Raw genomic sequence first — 23,255 nt, 5'->3', positions numbered from 1 at the left:
CCAAACATACAATGGCTCACTCCATCCTCCCTCACACTCATGAGAACGGCTTCCGCCAACCAGCAGAAGATCCTCACTGGACGCTCCCAGAGGTAGACACAGTGTCATAACGCCCAAGGTTTTATCAAAAGCGAAACTAACAGGAAGAAATTGGTCCACAGTACCCCACAGACGAGACAGGCGATGCCGCCGGACCGCAGTACGAGGTCCCGCCCTCAGTCGAGATCGTCACGTCTACCAGGCATAATGGTCTGGGGTTCAATGTCCTTCGCGTGTGGCCGACGCTTCATGATGGCACCGCCTCGCCGCACGGGGTACCTGCGTGGTGGAACCCGCCGGATAAGGTCGATGTCTTGATTTGTGGAGGTACGTTTAATGTGGCCGGGCTCGTATGTGGTCAGGCTAACAGGCGTAGCTGGACCCAGTGGACTGGAAGTCGCGTTGAGCTGTCTTCGACAGGGTCTTTCGTTTCGGATTATTGGTTTGTTTATCAACTCTTTCATTCTTTCCTTATCGCCATCTTTCGGAGCCCTGCATCTACAGAAACTAACCAACACCTAGACAAGAACACCTCTCCTCTGACAGCTGGCCGTGCCGACGGCGTCCAACCCCGCTTCCTCGAGACCCTGTCAACATGGGGCCTCGCCACGGAAGTGCACGAAGAAGGCCCCCTGATCGAACGCACCGCCATCTATCACAATGGCCAGCTCCTTCACCACGGCCGCTCGCACCAGTCTGAGTCCCGCTACCGCGGCTTGCACATCATCACGCAGGGCCAGATTGAGCGGATCTTCGTACGTGATCTCCTGCGGCATAAGGTGCTCGTAGAGCGCGCCACCACACTGAAGGAGTACACTGTGGATGACCCCTCTCCTTATCCAATTCACTGTATGTTAGCGGATGAAGAAGGGAGGGAGACGGAAGTGCAGGCGAAGTTCCTGATTGGGAGCGATGGGGCATCGAGTGCGATTCGGCATAAGCTGCAGATTCCGTTCGATGGCATCAGTACGGATATCTACTGGGGTATTATGGACTGTGTGTTTGAGACGGATTATCCGCATGCGTGGATCTTTGGGTCGGTCATCAGTACGGAGCACGGTGGGTGCGTGATTATCCCGAGAGAGAATGGGTATATTCGGTAAGTGGTCCATGTCCTCTCCCGCTGCATGTTCCCTCGCATAGGATGTGCGAGGACTGACGGGTCTTGCGGGCAGGCTGTATACACAGTTGGACATTTCTCAAACGGGATCCCTGGCGGCCTCCCGACAAGCAAGCGACCCCTCCTTCGCGGAGTCCGGTGGCCAGGTGGACGTCCACTCGATCACCCCCGAAGAAGTCCTGGAGCAGGCGAATCGCATCTTCTCTCCGTATAAACTGTCCTTTGCGGCGCCGCTAAGTTGGTTTGCTGTATGGAAGAGTACGTCCCTCCTCTCGGCTTACTTGGAAACGCAAGGAAAGCTAGCCCTAACACCCGTCCAGTCAGCGAGCGCGTCGCTCGATCTTTCTCCTCCTCCGACCAACGCGTCCATTTAGTCGGAGATGCTGCGTGCGTTTTATCTTCCTCATACTACGCCAACCGCTCTCTAACCTTGGTGATAATGAATTAGACACGTCCACAGCGTCATGGGCGCCTTCGGCCTCAACGCCTCCATCCTCGACGCCGCCAACATCGGTTGGAAACTTGGCCTCTGCGCTAGAGGCAAGGCCGACCCCAGCAAGCTCCTCCCCACCTACGACCGCGAGCGCCGTCTCCACGCTGCCAACATCATCGAAATCTCCGGCAAGTATCTGCGCCTTGTCTGCAGCTCGCAGGTCCCAACGGCCCGTCTGCACTACCTCGGTGCACCCCTGGGTCTCGAGGAGCTAGAGACACATAAGGCGAATGGGGTGAATGGGGTGAATGGGGTGCATGATGCCGTGCGTAAACCGCCTGCGTCGTCCAGCGAGGCCATCTCAATCGAGTCGGATCCTAAGGACCAACAAAATGGCACCGCAGCGTTTACACGTGACGAGGCGAAGGCTTTCCTATTTGATTTTTTCACGCGTCATGGTCAATTTCTTCTCGGGGTGGATGCGGCGTACGGCACGAGCTGCTTGAATCCTTGTATGAACCTCACCAATGACATGGATGGGACTCAGCGGGCCCCGCCAGTGAAGGTGAAGAATGGGATGCGGGCGCCGAATCCCCGCCTGTGTATTGATGATAGCCACACAGGGTATCTGTATGACAAACTACCTGGGGATGGTCGATTTCATCTGGTCGTATTTGGGTCGAATCTTCTCGGTCCGGTCCGGCAGCATCTGAAGATCTTTTCAGAAGAAATATCGTCAGGGAAGGCTACCAGTGAGTTTTACTCGCGGTTTGGCGGTCCAGATATGTTCAACATCGTCCTCGTAGCTAAGGGCATGCCGTTTGAGATTAAGGAGAGTTTATCGGTTGATGAGGATCTGGCCGCACTGCGGGATAAGGCCATTGTGTTGGCGGATGACCGCGCGCCTGACGAGGACGCGCATAGCACCTGGGGCGTCAACCATCGCACAGGAGCGGTTGTAGTAATTCGACCGGATCTGTGGGTTGGGATCAGTGCTACACCGGGCGACGCTGGGAAATTGGGATCTTACTTCGCGACATTTTTACTAGCATAGAGACGGACTACCTACAACTCGCCTACGTCGAATAGAATCTGCTCTTATTGAAAACCGGAGTAAAGACAGAGGGCCACATTGTACGCGGGTCCAAAGAACAGCGTCCGCCCTGTCCTAGTCAGGTATATATAGAACATTCACCAACCGCCAAGCTTATCTCGCAGTAAGAAACCTTTTATCAACCGATCCCAGCAGCCAGAGACCCCTAGGACAGCACGATGCCTACCCTCAGCGACGTGCACCAGCTCCTCGAGCTTGTCGACCTCACCCGCGATAGCGTTCAGCGCATCATTGGAGAGTGGGCTAAGCTTCCTGTCTCTTCCTCCTGCAAACAGGATGGGCCGGCAGATGAAAGCGAAGCAAGCCTACCCAGCCGCGAGCTCTTCGAAGCGCAACGCACCCTCATTGCCGCGTCGGGAAAATTCGTTGAGTTAGTCTCGTCCCCTAGCAGCCGACTTCTGGAAGTCTCATCGCAGTATAATGAGGCGAGATGCTTGCACATTGCAGCCGTACTTCGGATTCCGGATATCTTGGAGGAGAACGGCGACAAGGGCGTGTCGATGGAGCGCATCGCCGAGACGGTGGGGATTGAGACGAGGAAGCTCGGTATGTTCTTGATTTGCGGAAAATGGCCAGGGATGTGAATTCGGTTGCTCATGGTGGCCTTGTTCAATTACAGGTCGTGTCATGCGCTGTCTCTGCTCAATTCACATCTTCCAGGAGGTGGAGGATGGGGTCTTTCGAAATAATGCCATCTCGGCCGGTCTGGCCCATAATGAGCCTTTACGAGCTTATATTGCTATGTTGTATGTGCTACCCTATGCAGAAGGTTCCACCGACGATGCTAATTTCCCTGAAAAGTGGATGGGATCTTTATAGCGCCTCGGACGCTCTTCCCCACGCTCTTTTGGACCCCGAGATAGGGTCTTCGTACTCGGTCAAAGAAACGGCTTGGCAAAAGGCCATCGGAACAACCAAGGAACGGTGGAACTGGCTTGAAGAGGGCACGACGGCCACAGAGCTCCTTAACGGCGGATCTGGGGCCTACCCTGGGCCTTTTGGGCCAGACGTTACGGCCATCCTCCAAGGCGAAAATACAGGGGAATCCATCCGTCGACCCGAGCTCGATATATTCGGTCTCGCCATGCTCGGTGGTGGGCGCGTATTTGGAGTTGCGCATTTATTTGGTATGCCACAATACACCGTTTCAGGCACAGAGCCGAGACATATATTGACTGTCAGAGCAGATTTCCCCTGGGCGTCACTGGGCAAAGCACAGGTTGTCGATGTTGGCGGCGGAGTTGGTATGCCTTCACATTCTCCTTCTCCCAAATGCTTTTAAAAACAGAACTAAACCAAACACCAGGTGGATTCTGCCTCCAGCTGTCCAAGATTTACCCGGACCTCAACTTCATCGTGCAGGACCGCGCGCCTGCGCTCGCTCAAGCCCAGCGCGAGATCTGGCCGCAGGAAAACCCGCAAGCCCTCAGCAACGGCCGGGTCAAATTTCTCGAGCATAACTTCTTCAATCCCAATCCAGTGATTGGGGCCGATATCTACTGGCTCCGGTATATCTTGTAAGTCTCCACGGTCTGGATATCCCTATAGCCTGTCCGCACTCTTGGTACTGAAGAGAGGTGTCTAGGCACGATTGGTCGGATGACTACTGCATCCAGATTCTCTCGGCAATCAAAGAAGCTATGACGCGCGACTCCCGGATCCTCATCTGCGACCAGGTCATGAATACTACGGCTGGGTTTGCGGGGCGAATTGCGTCGGCGCCGAAGCCCCTCCCGGCCAACTATGGATATTTCACCCGGTACAGTCATCAGAGGGACATTGCCATGATGAGCATTATCAATGGCATTGAGAGAACTCCAGCTGAATTCCAGAATATTATCGAGCGGTCGGGGCTGGTGATGACTCGGATTTATGATTGTCGAAGCCAGGTATCATTGGTGGAGTGTAGTTTGCCCGACGGGACAGAGAACGGACTGAATAAGTGTCACTAGCCAAGGCCTTTCGTTGATCAATTGGTATCTGTCGTCGTCTGTGTTAGTTCTTGAGTTTTTGCAGGGATTGTGGACCTTTGAGCTTGCGCTCCTATTAAGCCTCTCGTTCTGAACAAAATATTCGTAAGGTGTAGTTGATCAGTCAGTCACTGTTTTAGACCACTAGTAATCTATCCATCTCTTGATTGATTTGTTTAATTTGCTCTGGCACGCCGCTAATGGAACGGTTCTCCGTTCCAGTGAAATGGTCATTCCATAAGTTAGCGGCGACTGGCAAGTCGAACAAGGCTTGTCGCCTCCCCGTGATAGGCCCCTGTCATTTCTATATTTCCTATCTAACACCAATGCGAACTGGCCTCATCGTGGTAGAACTAGATATGCGCGTAGCCTTTGCGTTTTGACGCACTCTTTTAGAAGACGAGTCCCAAAATCCATCCTTGGCTACTTGAATAACCCTATTGGTATGATAACCAAAAGCTCCCAGCGAACTGGTCCCAGACTTTAGTGCATATCGTAACACCCCAGAGACATAATCCCATCTTATATCTAGTCTCCTGACATGGTTGACGGAGCGACTCTAGATATGGTGTCGCTCATGAGGAATAAAGATGCATGACGGGTTGCTGTTCCCAATTATCTTAATGGACTACTACGCAAGACTTGTTGCACAATCAAGTGTGTGGAAGGTTGTTAAATGTGATTAGTGGTACCAAAGGCTCCACTCTTATGCAAGGGCTTGCCCGCATGCTCTGCAACATGGCCCTCCATGTGAACCAATATCTGACTCTCTATGGCATGATGGCATCTCCATGCCGTAGATCTGCGACACACGACGGGAAAATAATAGGCAAAACTTCTTCTTACTTCGGCGAGACTTCCTCGGACGACCCCCGATAAGTAAAATACCCGGGCCGTCTTCAACAGCCCAAACAGATAATAGAACCCCGCAGCATCGCCAATCACAGATTATCCACCGAAGGCCCAGGAAGCCGTTTGGGTGGCCCAGGAAGCCGTCCCGTCCCGGTCGATCGTACCTCAAGGAGGTTGCATTGCAAGCAGAAGGTTACCTTTTGATGTTCATGTGGCTCGGCGCCACCTTCACTTCCTCGTATTTCTCAATATAGGCATGGCATGGCTGTTGACACTTGGCCTTTTCTCTGCATGAAACTAGGACCACCATGCCAAGGAACGCGGTAGATTGCCAAGAACACGCAAAGGAAGCCCTCAGCCGAAGGGGTATCGCTTGCATCGGAGTTGACCGATACAATGGAATGCGGCGTGCGGTGGAATCGAACCGAAGTACCGTGTCTTCCACAGTCTTCATTAGAAGCCGAGGGTGACATGAATACGAGGATCGACAAACTTCGCCCCCAAACGCTGGTGTGTAGATCAGTCTCCAGTCGATACGAGCTCCGACGGAGTACCTCCGTGTACTACCATGCACACATGTGTCTACCCAATACGCATTTCGGTAGATCAGAGGAACACACGGCAAAGACTACATGCATCCGCTCAACACGGCTGCTTCCGCATGTCATTCTCAGACTACTTTCTCAGCGCCATAGACATCAATTGATTCAGTGGTCGTCGCGGCAGGATTGGCGGATTTGGGATGATGAGGCTCCAGCTGGCAGAATCTGAGATAAAATTTGACGATAAGCCTCCCCGCTAGTACCGGGGTCGACCCTTAACCCCTCCTTACTAGATGTCTACCCCACCCCGCCGTAGAACCCCTAAAGCTTGCTCATGGTCCAAATGAGTCTTGAGGTTGCGATATACACTTGGCGACATCTTGTTCTCGTATATGCAGCAGGAGGTCAATGCTTAGCCCGAATACCATGTTGCAGTTGGCTGATCTTTGCCCGAGAAGACACGGGTCTAGATACTCCTGTATCTAGCCCTGAGAAGTCTGCCTCTAGATGCTGTAAGTCTGCAAATTCCATTCTTAGTAACTGGGAACCCTTGTTAGTATCAGGCTTGAGTCTAATTCTGTATAGAACTAGGCCTCGTTTAACTTTGATCTGTCAGACGCTCGCCATTTAAAAGTTGGTGCGCTTTGACTCTTGGTCTTTTTCTCTATTCCCCTGCCTCGTCTTTGGTGATTATCTCTCTATGAAAATGCCCCGAGCTGCTCGTAAATGGACGCCAGACGAAGACAACCTGCTATCCCGAGAGGTCCATACTCAGTGTAAGTAAAATCCAACCGGTCTGGCCTTTCATTTACTGACAGAATTTCATTGTCTATAGTAGCCGAGGGCAAAGTAAAAGACTGGAGGGTGATTGCAGACAAGATTTCAGGTCGCACGAACAAAGACTGCCGGAAACGGTGGCACAATGCCCTGTCAGGGGTGTTTAATAAAGGCTATTGGACCGAAGAGGAGGACACACTGTTGACCCGAGCGGTGCAGACGCATGGAGAAACGTAAGCCCTGCAGCCCTTGTGCTCGGTCGTTATGATGCAGGGGCGAAGCCTTATGCCGTGAAGGATATCTGCTCACGTGAATGCAGATGGACGGCAGTGGCGGAGATCGTGACAAAGCGCAGCGCAGATCGTACGTGCTATCTCTGTCTTCTGTGTGATCAAGCAGCCTTCATACCTGTCTCAATCACCACCGTGAGAGAGTTACTTACTCAAAGTTGCGGCAGAGTGCGCCAAGAGATGGAAGCAATTCCTGGATCCACAGCTCGACCGTAGCGAATGGACGGAGGAGGAGGTACGTTTGGCTTCTTCTTGGGAGCCAGGAATCGGACTCTCACTAAAACAGTGGACAGAACCGTCGCCTAGTGGAAGTTGCGGCTGTGAAAGGAAGAAGGTGGAAGGAAATCCAGATGGAGCATTTTCCTTCCCGATCCCGCAACTCCATCAAAAATCAGTGAGTCGTATTGTACCAAGGAAGAGGCATTGAAACCGACTAACGGGCCATGGCCAACAACAGATACACCATCCTCAGCAGACGAGAGAGCAAGTTAAGAAACAGCAGAAGCAGGAAAGTCAGACAACACCAGGACCACCCAGCAACCAAGGAAACTGCACATCCGACCGACTCATCACCAGGCGACGAGGACGATGAAATGGACTGCATGGACGACGAGAGCAGCTATGAGGAGGAAGAGGAAGCAGGCTCAGACGAAGAAAGCAGCCGGTGGGGTCCGCGCAACTCCCCAGGGGACCAGAGGGTCTCTAATTCTAATTCGACACTCGCGACCCCAGATGAGATTTCTACGTATGCAGGGTTAGATGCGTCGCTTTGGGACAATTTTCCAGCCGGGGTCTCCGGCCACGCGTGGGACCCAACGATTCCCTCGGTCGGGGACACCGAGTATCCAGGACACCACTTCAACGGCACCCTGCCCGACCTAACCACTGTCTTCCCCGATGTTCACCAGAGTTTTGGCTGTAACGGGTCGGAGGTTGCCAAGGATGGGGTCTATCCCAGTCTTCTTTACCCTGCGCACACCGATATGTCTAGATTCTTGGACCCGGGGGGTTTGGAATTGGCAGAAGTCGGGTCGCACCACCCAGCTATCATGCCTCTCCAGGGCACCGACATGGCGCGTCAGAATTCTCAAAGTAGCAAGGTCATCCTCACCGTCGAGGAAGCAGACCATAGTACGGTTGAATCACTGATGCAGATTGCATTTCTCAGTAAATCTCGGTTTCATTTGGCGCGGGAATGAGGCTATAGAAATATAGATGAAGCAAACGCATTATTGGCATGTTCCTAAAATTGCCATGCCTTTCTACTATTATTAACATGCTATTTTATTTACTGTGAAACTATACAAATTGTCTCTCATGTGTTAAGTCACCAGGGTAAGTGGAGCAGATGCAGATCCTCGTCAGGTTCATGCTGAAAATCCTAGCCAGCATCAGGTTATTCGATCAACTATGGAATTAAAACTCGACTTAACAACCTTGACCATGTGGAATCCACACCGCGACTACCTCCCAACTAGCAGCGTCATTCGAGCTATATTTCGCTGTAACCTCGACACCCAAAGGAGAATAGATGCGCAAGCCATTAGCAAGAAACAAGTAACCGCTGCGCGCCAGTATGTGCAACAGTGGAACACACCACTGCCAAGTCCTTCCAACCACCTCGGTTAAACCGCTTCATTTACTCCTCTCATAAGTCCAAGCCACCAGGATCATCTACATTGTAACCCTGCAGGACGCGTCGCCACACCTTCCTAAGACTCTTCTGTTGCGCATACACTTCCCCTGCGGATCTCAACTCCCCATCCGGCGAAGGGGAAGCATCTAGATGAATTGTCGATCTGAGAGGTTGTATTTTGTATTTTGCCACTGAGGACAGGCCGATTCAGCGTCTACCTACTCCATGTGTTTTTGTATGGTAAATCCGGTCACTTCGGAACACCGCGTCGTAACATGCCAGCACTAGCCCCAGAGGCTATGAGACCCTCTCAACAGCCATCTCCTAGATAATTTTTTTTTGTTTCACTCAATCTTCTCAATTGGTTCCATCAGTACTAGTGCATACTGATATCCTGCGATCCCAAATGAATGCCTAGCGCGGCGGGGACCGGCGTATCTTGTTGTCGGCGGAAGCCCTTTGTACGCTGGGTCCAATTACGTGATTCTCTAGCGAGTCGATCAAATTAACAACCTAATGACCACTTATTTACATATGAAACTATATCTATCCTAATTAGGGCATCTATCTCCCTTGTTCCCTATGTTATCATAATACTTACTTTTCGGTGGGGCGTGCTGATTTGTCTGGTCTCTCTCCCACGTTCGACACGCACCCGTCCCTGTTGAATAGTTATTCTACCTTCATATGCTATTTTTCAATTTTGCTTCTGTCTAGCATTTGCAGCGCGTAATTGCGTAATTCCATAGTCCTATATAGCGATCCTGTGATAGACAGCTTCATAGCCTTTGGTAAGCTGGTTAAGCGGACAAGGTAGAGCAAATGATCGCTGGCGTGGTAGAGCCTTGATTGACGCTGATTGATGTGGAATATCATTAGGACTATATGATGTGTTGGGGGCGGGCTGCTGCTGTCGCTACTCCCGGCGCCGTAGTGTTCGAAGGTTAGCAAGGCGTCTAACAGCACCAAACCTGCTGCAGCAAAGCTCTTCACTATAGTAGCAGACTTATATGCGTAAATTCATGGTTGTGGATATATACCAAAAAATTCAAGCTTATCAATATGGTCAATTCCTTGGCGCGTTTAATCTTGAACCAATTAACCATATGAATCTATATGCCCGTCGAGAGTTAATAATCGGCAGTGACCCTCTGTTCGCGACCTAGTTAGTAGGATAAAGTTATTTCTAGGCCTATTAGAAGATTAGTCCCCCCATTTTTGCTCCCCTCAAAGTACCAACCTCATTGCGCCTTATCGAACCAAACTTAGTTGAAATACTTGCCCTTGAAAATGATTGTTTCGGGTTGACCCCTAACAGGGGCTGCGTGGCATACGTAGTTAGCTGCTGTTATATTTTTCCTTAGTCAGCTCCTAGGCGTATGACCTTCTTGCCCGTATTCCTATATCTCTGTCTCATCACAATTATATATATTACTTGATACTATATTATTTTGCTGAATAACCACTGAATCCACGTATACGGGGATTGAGAATAATTTTTCGCAGCCATTTTTCTTTCAATTTTGTCAATTTATGACTATTTAAATGCGTTTCCTGGAGATTCGGCATGCCATTAGGGCGGCGGGCATTGTTGGCAACTGCACATTAAGTCTGCCTTCTGCTTCCTGAGTAGATTCTGATTTCTAAATTTTGACAGTCTTTCCTATCTTCTTGTTCAAGGAGTTTCGCGAAGATCAACAGCGTTGGTGGCATGGTGAGTGGTTGAATTAGTTAGGATGGACCCGCACGATGCGGTCGTGCGTGGGTACTCAATTCACATGTGAATTATGTTAGTTAGTTAATTAACTAACTATTCAAAGAGCTGACGAGATAGACAGATGATCGCCAAGTGTTGCCAATGCTGTGGATGATGGTTTGACTGACGTGGCGTTGTAACTGATAAGGGGAAGTTTTTTACTTCAGTGCATATCATAACCAACTCATCTTTTCCTTTTCTTTAGGAGAAGAAATGATAGCGGAAGGGAAGTCCATCCAAGTTATTTACTACGGCTCATAAGTCATTATGGCTGATTCTAGCTCTCTTTATTGAATCATGATGAAGATATTTACAGATATAACTAGATATAGATATACGCATTCCTATATTGTATATGATCCTGCCACCACGTAGGTGATGTTGAGAGAGGAGATGTACGTGGTATAGGAAGCTGTTTAGGGCCAGCAAAATGAATGACTTGTTGTAGATTTCTGTCTAGAAGGTCTGCATCTGGGAGAGTACTTTATAACCTCTACCAAAACGACTATTTGCAACAAAAAATTAGTCTGGAACAGTCCTTTGAAATGCTACCTAAATATACCCAGCCACAGCGATGCTTAGTACAGGTCATCAGCGGTATATTCGTCGGATTTTTCAACACCAAAATCAGAAGTTTATCAACTGAGTATTCTTTTAAGTGTCAAACTCTAATTACATATGCTACAATTATTTTGTAAATATATACTACAAGTTTGCATCATGAAATGGAGGCACTTATCACTATTCATCGAACATAATTATCTTCCCGGGCAATCCATACTCATCGAATCAAGTTCTGTATAGTTACGTCCTTTCATCATCCCATATCCCTATTCAATATAGGTATTGTGTGTACAATTCGACTGAGTCCCGTCCTCGTCTCTCTCAAGTGCCACCAGCGGAAGCAGACACATTGGCTCTTTTATTCTACGCCGTCGATTAGTACTGATACTCAAGCCATGGGCACACAGAGCAAGACTCACCGATAGGAAAGCGGCACAAACAAGACTAACCGCAGCCCCAACATAGATACAAGTGAACCTGCAAAAGGGCGTGAGCCGATGATTGAAGACCCCGGGGAAGAGTGCTCGGATAACCTACACGTCGTTCCAAGCAGATACAATCACGTCCAACACCTTAGAACGCATCTCGGACGACAGTGACCTCAGGAGGCGCCCGCTTGTTCCTGCTACCATCTGCTGCACTTGATCTCGGGGGGTGGTCGGAAGGAGACGGTAAAGGTTTTCCGAGGCATCGTTGACGAAGACGGCGCCTCCGACGGAGAGGCCAAGGGTCAGGCCGCCGAGTTGTGCTGTATATATCTGTTAGCCATCGGCTAGACTGAGATGACTTTTTCTAGTACAGATATTACCTAGAAGCATTAAAGATAGTCCGTTTGCCGCTTCCGATGGTGCCACAACGGCCTGTATGACCGCGAAGGAGGCTTGGGTGTACGCACCTGCGCCCAAGCCTAGAATGATCTCCAGACCGTACAGAATGGCGGGCGATGTGTTGACGTGGACAATTGTCGCTGGAGTTGTTAGCATGGACTAAATCTGCCGTGAACTTCGAAGCATACCCATCAAAACAGCCGCAATCAAGGCCACAATGCTACCTCCAAGATAACATGGCTTGTAATATCCAATCCTCGACATATAAATTCCACTGGCCGGGATTGCGGTAATGAGGAAGAAGATGAAAGGCAGCTGTCGGACAGCCGAGTCGATCGCCGTATCACCACGGGTGAATTGAAAGTAGATGGGAATGTAGTACACGCTAGTGTAGGATACGGCACCCACAGCAGTGCATGCAACGAAGAGCAGAAGTGGTTCCTTCTGCAGATAGAGATGGATCGGCAGCATGCGGGTCTCCTTGGTAGTGAAAATGGTAAAGGCTTGCTGGAGCACAAAAGCAATCCATAGGACACCGGTCACCACAAATAGCGCGATGATCTGGCCACTTCTCCACGGGTACAGAGTGCCTCCAAAATTGATCCCCATCACCAGCGTGATACAGGCTCCCACACTAAGAACGGCACCGACCCAGTCAAATGTCACCAGCCTCTGCCATGTTGTCTTACCAGGGGTGGGATTGTTGGAGGGAAGGATGAATACATATATTGGGAGAAGGATAGCTCCAAAAAGCAAGTTGATGTAGAAGGCCCAGCGCCATGTGTATAGTTCGAAGCCGCCCCCAATGACTGGACCCAAGACGGTTCCTACACCCCAAACGAGGCCGCTATGTCTCGATGTCAGCGATAACATGTCAATGCCAGGTAGACACTCACGTCAAGCTAAGGTATCCGGGTCTCTCGCGGTTTGTCGTATTCATCGAAATGATTACCAGCAGGCCAAAGTACATGCCGTTTCCACCTGCACCGGCAAATACTCGTCCGACAGTCTCCGCCTGCATATTTGGCGCAGCACCACACAGACCAGATGCGGCCATGAAGACAATGGTTGAGCTGATATAAATCCACTTGGCGTCAAACAGAGCGTACAGCCTTCCTAGCGGCAACACCATCGCCATACCCCCGATCATAAACCTAGATTATACAATGAGCGCAGAAATAAATTGTGGTGATTATCACGAGACAAACCCGACAGACAGCCATGGTAAGTCTGAAACAGCGTCGAACTGGTTAACGATAGCCTGGGATCTCATCATCAGTATGTCGCCACTTGCAGAACCGAGTGTGTGCGCCACGTACAGGAACAATGTTTGCTACGATGGTGTTGTCGAGAGCATAGACAAAAATGGCTGTGAGGGTACTTGAAATGAATAGAAACCACTGAACAGGTGAGCCCACGATAAAAGCAAATTATGCCTTAGGTCACCATTACATACACGGAATCCAGTGATGGTTCGGACATCCTTCAAATCGTCGTCCGAGCCATTGGCGCCACAGTGTATGCCCTTCTCGGTATCGCTTGCCAAATCCTGGACCCCTGGGTTGGATGTACCGGTGGAAATTGCATTGGAGGTATCTCCACTGGGGGATGCTACCTGCTCGCTCGTCACTGTCGAACTGAGAGCCATGTTGCCAATGGTGCTAACAATAAAAGAGCACGCAGCTGATCGGGTAAAGCCCAGGAAATTAAACAATCGGCCACACTCGATCGGCGAGGACTGTATTACTTTAAATCATGACAAGGCGGATCAATTTAATGAGGTGATATACTCCTTCATATTTCATGAACCCTGTAAGCCTGATCGCTGTACGCGGGTCCGACTGATCCCGAAAATCTCTCAGATCCACACGAAGGCACAAAACTGGCAACTTTCAGGCACAGAAATATGTACCGTGCTAGAGTAGAAACATTGATAAAGAAGACGGTTATTATTATACACATAATGAGTGTATTCTACAAATTCAAGTATTTACTTCGAATTGTTGGTGGGCCGAATTTGGAAACATTACTGCTGGGCCGTCTGTGAAACCAAGCTGATATCATAGAGTCCAGCAATTTGATGAGTTCTTCTCAAGCGTATGTTTCGCAGGCGATGACACGCTGTCAAAGGATGAGGGTCGCCTCAACACGATAAGCGAGGGATGACATGCGACTATCATCAGAAAATGTGCGCTGACCAAGGTCTTTTCGCAGAAATGGAAGAAAAGCCAGAATGACCGTTTTAAAATCTCGCATCGTCAGACGGAAGAGATACATCAGGTGTGTCCATATTGAATTATAAAGTACGCCCGACTTACACAGCAGCTAAGAGGGTGTCCATAGCCAAGATCTCCCATAATGTCCGCTTCAAATTCTCCGCACGAGCTTGGCTCTGTATTTCAATGGTATCAGAAAACTCTCGACAATAGAGCCCGAGCATAATGCTGCACTAAATAGCCAATCCAATGTATTGTTTTGCGCCATCAGGTGCTTTGCGTCCATGCAAAATGATGCTCAGAAGAAGATACGCTTGCGCCTTTTCCAATGCCAGATCAGCGTTGCAAATGGCCGTCCATAGATCAGTCGAAAATTCAGGAACTTAGCCACGTGAAAGACGATATAGACTCATAGATTCAATGATGTTCACCAGATATTGCGAAGGGGAAGACACGTTCCAAATATCAAACAGCAATAGTATTAGGCACGTAGGGTGGAAGTATTCATAAAAGACCTTTATCAGATGAATACTCATCTATGCCACGCCTTTTGAAGGCATTAGTAAGTAGGATAGAGAAAGGTCGCCTAAAGCCACAAGGCGCAATGCTTCGTCCACCAAAAATGTAGGTTCATCAACGGTATACATCGGAGAGAACATGATCATTTTTAGCCCAGGTCTTCCTTCTTGCAAGGAAAGGTCTGATGCACAATACATCTTTCGTATGGGCCTAGCGTATAATATTGTCTGTACAACGACTCTAGGGTCGCTCAAACTTTGCGAAAAGTGTTTCATTTGATACCTATCAATTTAGATTTCCAACTGAAATGAGTTATCTCTTTGTGTTCCTACTGGATCCTTACAAGCAGCGAAGAATTATTTCAGTAATCGTTGAATGACATCTCCGCCTCAGAAGTCAAGGATGGACTGAATCGCTGCCGAAATCCCAAAGCGAAAGAGGTTCACAAAAATAGATGAACAGAATCAAGACAAAAAGGTAAAATAGACCCAACTTTTGAATATGAACCGATTCGCACTCAAATGGCAATCGCCAGGTGCTCGCGATGAAAGGAAACAAGATCATCACTTGCCTCAGCCTGGCCAGACCCGAACGACTGCAAATTCCATTTGTCGATGCCGTCAACACCCTCCAGGTCATTCGCAAATGTGTTAAACAGGTCTTGGTTAAGCCGTTCATACTCAGAGTAATCCTTGGGCCAATCTCCAAGGCGCTCGACGGCAAGTTTGAGCATGTGCAAGTGCTGTCGGACATGTTTTCCTTCTTCCTTTTCTCCTGGACTGGCGGAGGATGCGGGTGATGACATGCCGGAGATGACCTCCATGTCCACATCGCTCGCAGATGCCGAGGACGGGTCGATGAACACGCGTAGGGCATTTTCATGAAGCGCCGCCGCTTTCCGATAGTACCGATAGGCTAGCTCGTGTCGACCCTTCTGTTCTTGATAGCCCTGAGCCATGCTGGTGTACATCTGCGACAGTAGCACGGTCATCTCGATAGTACTCGGGTGGCGGGGCCCATGGACACGAGCGCAGTTGTATACAAGGTCTTCTGCGAGCCGAACGGAAGCTGCGTAGTCACCAACGAGGTAGCGTGTAATGACCAGCATGCGCCCGAGAGCAAGTGTATATGCATGTTGTGGCTGTAACAAGGTATAGGTATCCCGGCTGTTCCAGAGGGAGGTGAGAACCCAGGCCAAGGTGTGGTAGTCGTGTTGCTCATCGAGAACCTTGATCAAGCTATTGACGTTTGCTAGATCTAGCTGTGCGAGCTCGATGTTGTGCTCTTTGAAATAGCCGAGCGTGTCACGCAGAATCGTCGCCGAGACGCCTAGCATCTGCTTTTGCACAGAGGCTGCGGGGCGCGCGTCAATTTCTCGGCCAGCGATGAGTAGGCCAAGCTTAAACACCAGCTTGCTTGTCGCCTGGTCTGAGTAGCCGTGGTGGGCAGCAACGTATTTCATCGCCGCCAACGCGAGGTGGCAGGCTGACTGATAATCTCCGGAGTCGAGCTGCTGGGCCACGCGGTTGTAGCTAGCGATGGCCACTGAACGAATGAAATTGCGCGAGGCATGGTTGCTAAAATACTCAAGGAGCGTCTCGATGAATACCTTGGCCTGGTTGGAGTCCATTTCCAGGCTGGAGCCCTCAGACGCCAGGAAGAAGCTGGTGTACTGATCCATCACCTGAGTGGCAGCCGACCGACGACCGCCGCTGAGTAGGAACGCGTGCAGGCGGGCCACCGTGGCCGTCGTATGCTGCAGTTTGCCAGCCTTTGAGCTTAGGGCTTCGCGGAACTGCTCAAAGTACAGATACTCCTTGGTCAGGGCAGCGTAGACCTCATTCAACGTGGTTGAGGCGTTTGCGGATTCCCGAATGATGTGTTCGAATTGAGCCAGGAAAAAGAGGCCTAGCCGGTGGTTTGAGCTCTGGTTCAAGCCAAGGGCACTGGAACTTCTCCCATCCTTGGTCATAATCTGGAGATAAATCTCGTCTGAGAGATCCCTCGCCTTTTGAAGTTGACCGGCTGCGATATAGCCAGATGCAATGCTTTTGGCCGCCGCAGTGAGCTTGATAGACGATGTCTCAGTGGACAGTATTTGCACCGTTGCTTCCTCCAGCAGTGAGATAGCAGCCTGCGCCTTCTTTTGTTTGGCATATAGTGAGACAATCTCCTCCATCTGAGACAGGGCTTCTTCGTGTGCCCAGCCATAGCTGGAGCGGATGGATGTCAGTCGTTGGGTGCGAATAGACTCCACCTTCTGTAGCTCCTTTGTCGACATGTTCTCCACTTTCAAAGCGGTCAAGGAGGCATTCTGTTGCTCATAGATAGCCTCCAGAATGGCACGGATGTCCTGATGGTCGATTTCAACTTCACTGCTTTTGACCCTCAAGAGCTCTTCGTAGAGCTGGATCGCTTCCGTGTCATACTTCTTGGACTGTTGGCAGATGTTCGCCAGCGTGTTCGTCGCCTGAATTGTGATTGACGCGTTCAAACCGAAGAGGCTAATGCACGCTTTGCGATATTTCACCGTCACGTCATGAATGACGGTGATGTCACTGCGAGCCACGCGCAGACAGTACACATAACGTTCATAGATGCTTTGAACAAATGCCTGATCCTGCAATTTCGGGCTGATAGTAGGGCTCTGAAGCGTCATGAACAACACCCGGCAGGGCTTCAGCGCGTCCCCGTAACGGCCTTGTTTCAATAGCTCGGTTGCCACAATCAGGAGGGGCTCGAAGGCATCCGGGTGACAGGTCTCCGAGTCCTTGTTGAGGATATGGATGATCTGGCGGTAGTAATCCATTGCAATAGGCTGCGGGCGCGTTAGTCTCGCCAGGGTCCAAAGCTTTTGGATCACAACGGGGTGTTCCCCGCCAAATCGCTTGGTGTAGTCTTGGAGTATATTCTGGTGAATGGTGATGACCTTGTCGGTTTGAGAGGTACGCTCGTATAGACGAAGAAGGTTCGTTGTGACTCGCTCTAAGGTTTGATATCCGCACGCTGGCCGGTCGAATCGAGCTGCACGGTAAACCCGGGTCCGTATATCCTCTTCCTTAGTCGGGCGACGGCGGGAGCGATAGCAGTCGGCGAGATGCTCTGCGAGTTCAATACAGTATTCAACTTGGGTGGATGGCAGGGTGACTTCTTCGAGCGAGGGCGCAAACAACGATGGCCACAAAATTCGCAGCACTCGTTTCAACACACTTGTAGCGTCATGCCACCGGTGTTGAGATACGTACATTTCGATCAGTGATGTGGTAGCTGCGGTGGAAACCTGCTCGGCACTGGTTGCGCTGTATACGGTTTCCTTGAGGGTGGACTCCGTCACCAAGGATTGTGAGCGTATCACTTCCAGAGAGGTGGACTGGATGTACTTTTCCACGTCTTTGTGGATGGCACTTTGGCTGCTGGTATTTTGTGCGCAGTGTTTGTAGACTTCGATGGCCAACACGGACAGCCCCACGAACTTCATGACCTGAGCAAGCTCCAGCAAATGTGGCACCAGGGCTTCAGGGCTGGGGGCGGTTTTCTCGTACTCTTCCCAAAACCCGGCAACGATCGAGGCTGTTTCAGTGTTTCTCTTCTGGCCTTCGAGGAATTTAGCATACGCGAGAACAGCTCGCAACATGGTGAGCTTGTGCTCAGTAGAGTGATTAAGCCGATACTCCTGGCTAGCCTGTTGCCAGAGCTCCACATACGTTTGCTCAGCTTCCGTAATGAGATTCTCTCTCTTCTGTCGCTCGGCTTCGGCCAAGTGAGTCTCCAGGTCAAAGGACCAGGTAATCAACTCATCCACCTCGATCCCATCCAAAGCCAGGGTGGTGCCAGTCTCTGTTGGCGTGTCTTTCCGGCCATGGAGGTGAACCAGTAAAGAATCGTCCACCTGTCTAGACCCTTTCCGCTGGGTTGTACTGTCGGTGACCGAACCCTCCAGGGACATAGTGATCTCCTGGGCTTTGCGGTGCTCATTTATGGAAGCATAATGCTCGGACAACTGCATCAGTGTGGAGGTGACCATAACGCTTGTCCCCCCATAGTGGACCTTATAGCATTCCACTAGTAGTTGGAGCATTTCGACCCGGCGGGTCATGACTTCCGTCTTAGACTCAGTGACTTGTTCAGCGGTGCTCTCCAAGAAGAACTGTGCCATCTGCATAGTGACGAGATGTCGGATGGATAGCATCTTCTGGCAAATTATCGCCGCCTCATAGAAAATTTGGCCGCTCTCGGCAGGCACACTGGTGTAGATCTGTCGGTGGAACAGCGCCTGGGAGATTATAGCCTGCAGAGTGGCCGGGTGGTTACCGTTTAGAATTTCGCGGTACAGTAATGTTTGAACCCTGTGAATGGACCGGAGTGACGGAGTCGTCTTGCTCGCCCACACGGTCATTTCTAGAAGTGGCACGGTAGGGCTGGTGGGGAAGACAGATCGCAAGCTCTTGCCCGCTGTAGTGACCTCTTGGTCGTTGGTGCACCCAAATGCAATTTTGACATAACTTGGCCAGTACCGAAGCGCAAAGTCCAGGAGGGGATGTTTCTCCAGCAGGTGTTCCGTCACCCGCCCGTTCAGCGGGTCCAAAGAGGGCTCATGGCTGTCGGTCACACTGTGCTTTGCGTACAGTAGGAGTCTTTGCGCGAAGTCCACATTCCGATCCTTGATCACGGGCAGGAGTTTACCCTTAGAGAAGACGTCCAAAATAGCAACACGCACCTGCGCATGCCTAAGGTAGACCAAATTGTTTTGGAAGAACACAAGCGAGGCGACCGGTTTCAACACTTGAAGGAGGTCAATGTTGCCGCGCTCCACGATGTCGGCCTTATTGGGCTGCATGGAAAGAAGAGCGGCCAATTCCTGCTGGGAGAGAGGGCGGCTCGCGGTGGCCAGCCAGACAAGAATCTTCTTCGTATCCTCGTCGAGTTTCGGCTGCAAGGTGTGAGAAACATGGTCGGTGATTTTGTATCCCGCTTTCACGATGCTCTCAGCAGACTTGGAAAGCGCGGACTTATTCGGCAGGTGTTCATCACGCACGCGCTTGGCGGTCAGCTTTGCCCAGAGGAAGGAGCCATCCGACGCCTCTGTGATACGGGCTACAGTCAACTCTTGGTCTTCGTCAGACATGGTGTTAAAGGCATGGCTCTGGTGAAGGATCCTGCGGGTGACTGCGGCAACGTCATCGAATATGAGCCCCAGCGTGGCTCGCACTGTCGTCTGAGAGACAATCGAGTCCACTTCCTGAGATGCGAGCGTGATCAGCTTCATGGAAGAGTTTTTGGACGCCGCCTCATGAAGTCGATGCAACAAGGCCCTCTCCGCGCAGCTGGCCTCGTCAACACCGTCGACGATCAAAACCAGCTCCCTAGCGCTCGCTAGACTGGCTTGAAGGGCGTGTGTCAGGGCATTCCAAAGGAGATCGTCAAATGATGCTTCGTCGACAGTACGCTGGCTCCGATTGTAAGCATCTGCCAAAACCTGATACAACTGCACATTGCCGAGGTGTTTGTTGAACATTTGGGACAATATCCCCTTGACCACAGCGCTCGGGGCTGTGCTAGCGGGAATCCGACCATCTGGCAAGACTAGTCAAAACGATGTAGGCAGGGTTTGAAGATAGCAATACTAACTGATAGGTGCCAGAATGGACGTATACTTCGTCCCTCCTACGGGATGCTGTAGGTAATCGTTGATCACAGTGGACAAGACCGTCTTGCCGGAACCCGGCTTGCCGATGATAGAGAGCACCTGCTGCTCGCCTTTCAAGAACCGCGTCAGGAATGGTTTCACCCACATACAAGTGCCCTCCTCGCGCTCCTGGGCCGAGGGAGCCATGGCCTCTATGATGTGAGCGAGTGTCGGGTCTTCAGGCTGCAGCCAGTCTTTAAGTGTATTGATTCCAACAGCTGCGTCACTATGATCAGAATGGACTAGATGACTTTAGGTGCTCTGAAGTGACATTACCTTTATCGCCATTAAACCCCTCTCGCGTCAATTGGTGACGCCACATAAGTTCTGATGCATGCTCGCAGCGACCACGGAAACTGTTGATCGGACTGGGAAAGGTACTATAGATATCAACTGAGACCGATTCCGAGGAAAGTAGCAACCGGTGGAAGTGTGTGGCCACACAGACAACGAGGGTCACTAAGTCGGCTAACGCGAGGATGAGCTGATCCTTGATATCGGGAGAGACCACAAAGAGCTCTGCACGATCCAGCAGGTTGCCGAGACCGGCTGAGCAACGGTAAAAAAGCCAAACAGGTCCATAAGGGCCGGGGCGTTCGACTCGCCCAACTGCCCGCTCGCGGTTAGTGAATTGACTTAATAGGCCCGGAGGCGTGTTGCATTTGACGTACCTCAAGCAGACTCGCACAGTATCCATAAGACATCTGAGCAGCGAGGTGGCTGTCGCCCGCGAACTGCTCGATCCCTGAATCGAAAGAATGTACACGCTCGACAAACAAGGCCGCCCACACAAGGGCCTTGTCATAACTACTCCCCTCGGGAGGCAGCTTCTTCATCCTCTCACACCGAATCCACTCCAGCAGGCTAGCATAGTCCGTATCGGATACCCGGGAGGCCGTAAGGTCGTCGCTGCCCCGGTGTGCAGGCGAATTGACTACTTCGACGAGAGTGGTGCCTTCTCCACTGGACTTCATGGTTGCTTGCTGGTGCTGACTGAGGCGCTTCTCCCTGGTTATAGTCGCGTGCTGCTCCAGCGGGTCCGATGTCCGCTGCAAACCGAGAAGAGATGTGGATGCTAGAGGAGGTAGGCTATGCGGTACCGAAGCCATGGTCGGCCTTAATTCTTTGCCGTATTATCAAGTTATAGAAGATTATGGGAATAATGAGGTAATAAGGTTACGCTTAGGAGTACCTTTCACTTCCAGGCTGGAGACGAGTACTCTTTCTTATATCTTTACTCTTCCCCCTTTGTTTCATGATCATACCTCCATTGCCTTCCGCAAAGTCCACGACGTCAGTATGAGGCAGCTGCGACTCAAGGGTTAGCTACTGCATGATAGTGGCGTCGCGGCTTCATAGGATATTTGGAGCCTTACAGTCAATTAAGTCATATGCGCGACGAAAGCGTGAATGGCTGAACATGGGTAGGCGACAGAAGGTCCTGGAGAGCCCTTCTCCGGACAGAGTCAAGGTTTTTGAGCCATCCCTGGCAAATAGAAGCGTGGTGTTGTATGAGCTGAGCTCGATTAAGTTTACACCGCGGATTTGGAAAACTGGAAGGCTGCCTTAAGCCGTTAAAGCAATGACATAGAACAAGCGTGGATTTGATGTTGGGTCGGTACGGGGAAGCTCCCGTGGTCACGAACCGCTTTGATTGCAGGTCCACATGGGTACCACAGCAAGACGTCCATGGGCATCTCCAATGCACCCATGGCTATACGTTTTTGAAATCATGGAGTGAATGGAAATATCAATCTTGAAGCAGCTGGTAATGTATCAAACGAGCACCCTGTCCTCTCTGGCAATTTATTAAACATTAGCAAGAACACCATAGTTCAGAACACTCCTAGCCAAATAGATTCTCGAAGCTAAGCTTCAAATCAATCACGGTCATTGTTTTAGTACACTTCAAGGTAGCCCCGTTCATTGGTCCAGGGTGGCATGCCATTCAATAACGTGAGGGGAGGATGATGTTATGGACCTACCATATCCAGAATGATGATGCAATGCGAACATAATAACCTCGGTTGAGCGATGGAGTTGCCTTCAAATACTGGTGTGGCCAACATGCGAGCCTGAAATTACAACGACATTCATAACTCCACCCGCCCGTCGCGTCCCGGCCCTCGGCCATAACCTCATTTCAAAACCCGCCTGCCGCATGGAAACCACGGAACCAGGGCGAAGGTAGAACAAACTTTGTTTTCACGTCAGAGAAAAGATAATATTAGCTTTCTACCAACGTGTGCGATGATCAACTTACAAAAGTACTAACTATTTTACATGCGGTGGCGGTTAACGTCATGACATCGAAAGGGACTATAGGCAAGTGGGTTTCATCATTTAGGTCATGTTCAAAGCACATCTGAGAACTAGAAAAAAAAAGGCCAGAGTCTGCCACTGGAGAAATTGCTGTTTTACGGGAGCTCCTAACTCCACTTAAAAGCCAACTGGGCAACCATCAAGAATTCGTCACGGTTCGCTTAATTGTCACTCTGTAGCTCTCTTCTCATCGTCCGAAGTACCACGGCCAACCAGTCTTCCCACTTCTGCAATGTGATCCGCTCTTCATCTTGTATCCTGTCGAAACACACACACACACAGATATTTCCCTCTCTATCCCTCTTGCCTCCCCATTTCATCCGGGCCCAAGTATACCTTCGCATTATGAATCGCCAACCGCTGCTGCAATGATCCATCGAGAGGCGTGCATTTGACCAAAAGATGACAGCGCTGTTGCCATGCACTTTGCCGCCTGCACACTGCATGATCCCGGATGCGCGTAAGTTCTTACTTGCTCATGCTTGTTGGTTTAATCGTTTTCCAGCGGTGCGAGCTGACCGGCTGAACCAAGGCCCATCGATGAAACTGGGTCCATTTACGTATATGCCGCAAGAGAGATCCCAAGACGCCG

At 50.6% G+C, this 23,255-nt stretch overlaps 5 protein-coding genes across 5 annotated transcripts; 3 read left to right on the top strand and 2 right to left on the bottom strand.

The window, feature by feature from the left end:
• Positions 1–11: 11 nt before the first annotated feature.
• On the top strand, positions 12–2,646 carry N7446_006577 (uncharacterized protein; the record flags this gene model as incomplete). The annotated part of the gene is made up of 7 exons (XM_058515325.1): positions 12–92; positions 144–366; positions 416–481; positions 562–1,138; positions 1,215–1,417; positions 1,480–1,546; positions 1,608–2,646. The coding sequence occupies 7 exons, from the start codon at positions 12–14 to the stop codon at positions 2,644–2,646; spliced, it is 2,256 nt and encodes a 751-aa protein (XP_058372503.1).
• Positions 2,647–2,864: 218 nt separating this feature from the next.
• Positions 2,865–4,658, top strand: tpcA (O-methyltransferase tpcA; the record flags this gene model as incomplete). Its single annotated transcript, XM_058515324.1, has 5 exons — positions 2,865–3,252; positions 3,326–3,452; positions 3,526–3,950; positions 4,013–4,223; positions 4,292–4,658. The coding sequence occupies 5 exons, from the start codon at positions 2,865–2,867 to the stop codon at positions 4,656–4,658; spliced, it is 1,518 nt and encodes a 505-aa protein (XP_058372502.1).
• Positions 4,659–6,776: 2,118 nt separating this feature from the next.
• N7446_006575 (SANT/Myb-like DNA-binding domain-containing protein) lies at positions 6,777–8,336 on the top strand (the record flags this gene model as incomplete). The annotated part of the gene is made up of 6 exons (XM_058515323.1): positions 6,777–6,846; positions 6,906–7,080; positions 7,167–7,210; positions 7,305–7,372; positions 7,431–7,531; positions 7,595–8,336. 6 exons carry the CDS (start codon positions 6,777–6,779, stop codon positions 8,334–8,336), a joined length of 1,200 nt encoding a protein of 399 aa, XP_058372501.1.
• A 3,078-nt stretch (positions 8,337–11,414) lies between these two features.
• On the bottom strand, positions 11,415–13,568 carry N7446_006574 (uncharacterized protein; the record flags this gene model as incomplete). The annotated part of the gene is made up of 9 exons (XM_058515322.1): positions 11,415–11,456; positions 11,513–11,570; positions 11,631–11,841; positions 11,902–12,060; positions 12,109–12,767; positions 12,817–13,074; positions 13,129–13,181; positions 13,240–13,320; positions 13,377–13,568. 9 exons carry the CDS (start codon positions 13,566–13,568, stop codon positions 11,415–11,417), a joined length of 1,713 nt encoding a protein of 570 aa, XP_058372500.1.
• Positions 13,569–15,172: 1,604 nt separating this feature from the next.
• N7446_006573 (tetratricopeptide repeat protein) lies at positions 15,173–21,450 on the bottom strand (the record flags this gene model as incomplete). Its single annotated transcript, XM_058515321.1, has 4 exons — positions 15,173–20,229; positions 20,284–20,559; positions 20,618–20,957; positions 21,013–21,450. 4 exons carry the CDS (start codon positions 21,448–21,450, stop codon positions 15,173–15,175), a joined length of 6,111 nt encoding a protein of 2,036 aa, XP_058372499.1.
• Positions 21,451–23,255: the final 1,805 nt, after the last annotated feature.

Source organism: Penicillium canescens (assembly GCF_028828765.1).
Source record: "Penicillium canescens strain IBT 15451 chromosome Unknown utg000004l_segment0_segment0, whole genome shotgun sequence".
NCBI lineage: Eukaryota > Fungi > Ascomycota > Eurotiomycetes > Eurotiales > Aspergillaceae > Penicillium > Penicillium canescens.
Note: the sequence above shows the minus strand (reverse complement) of the source record. Positions and strands in the feature narration are given on the sequence as shown.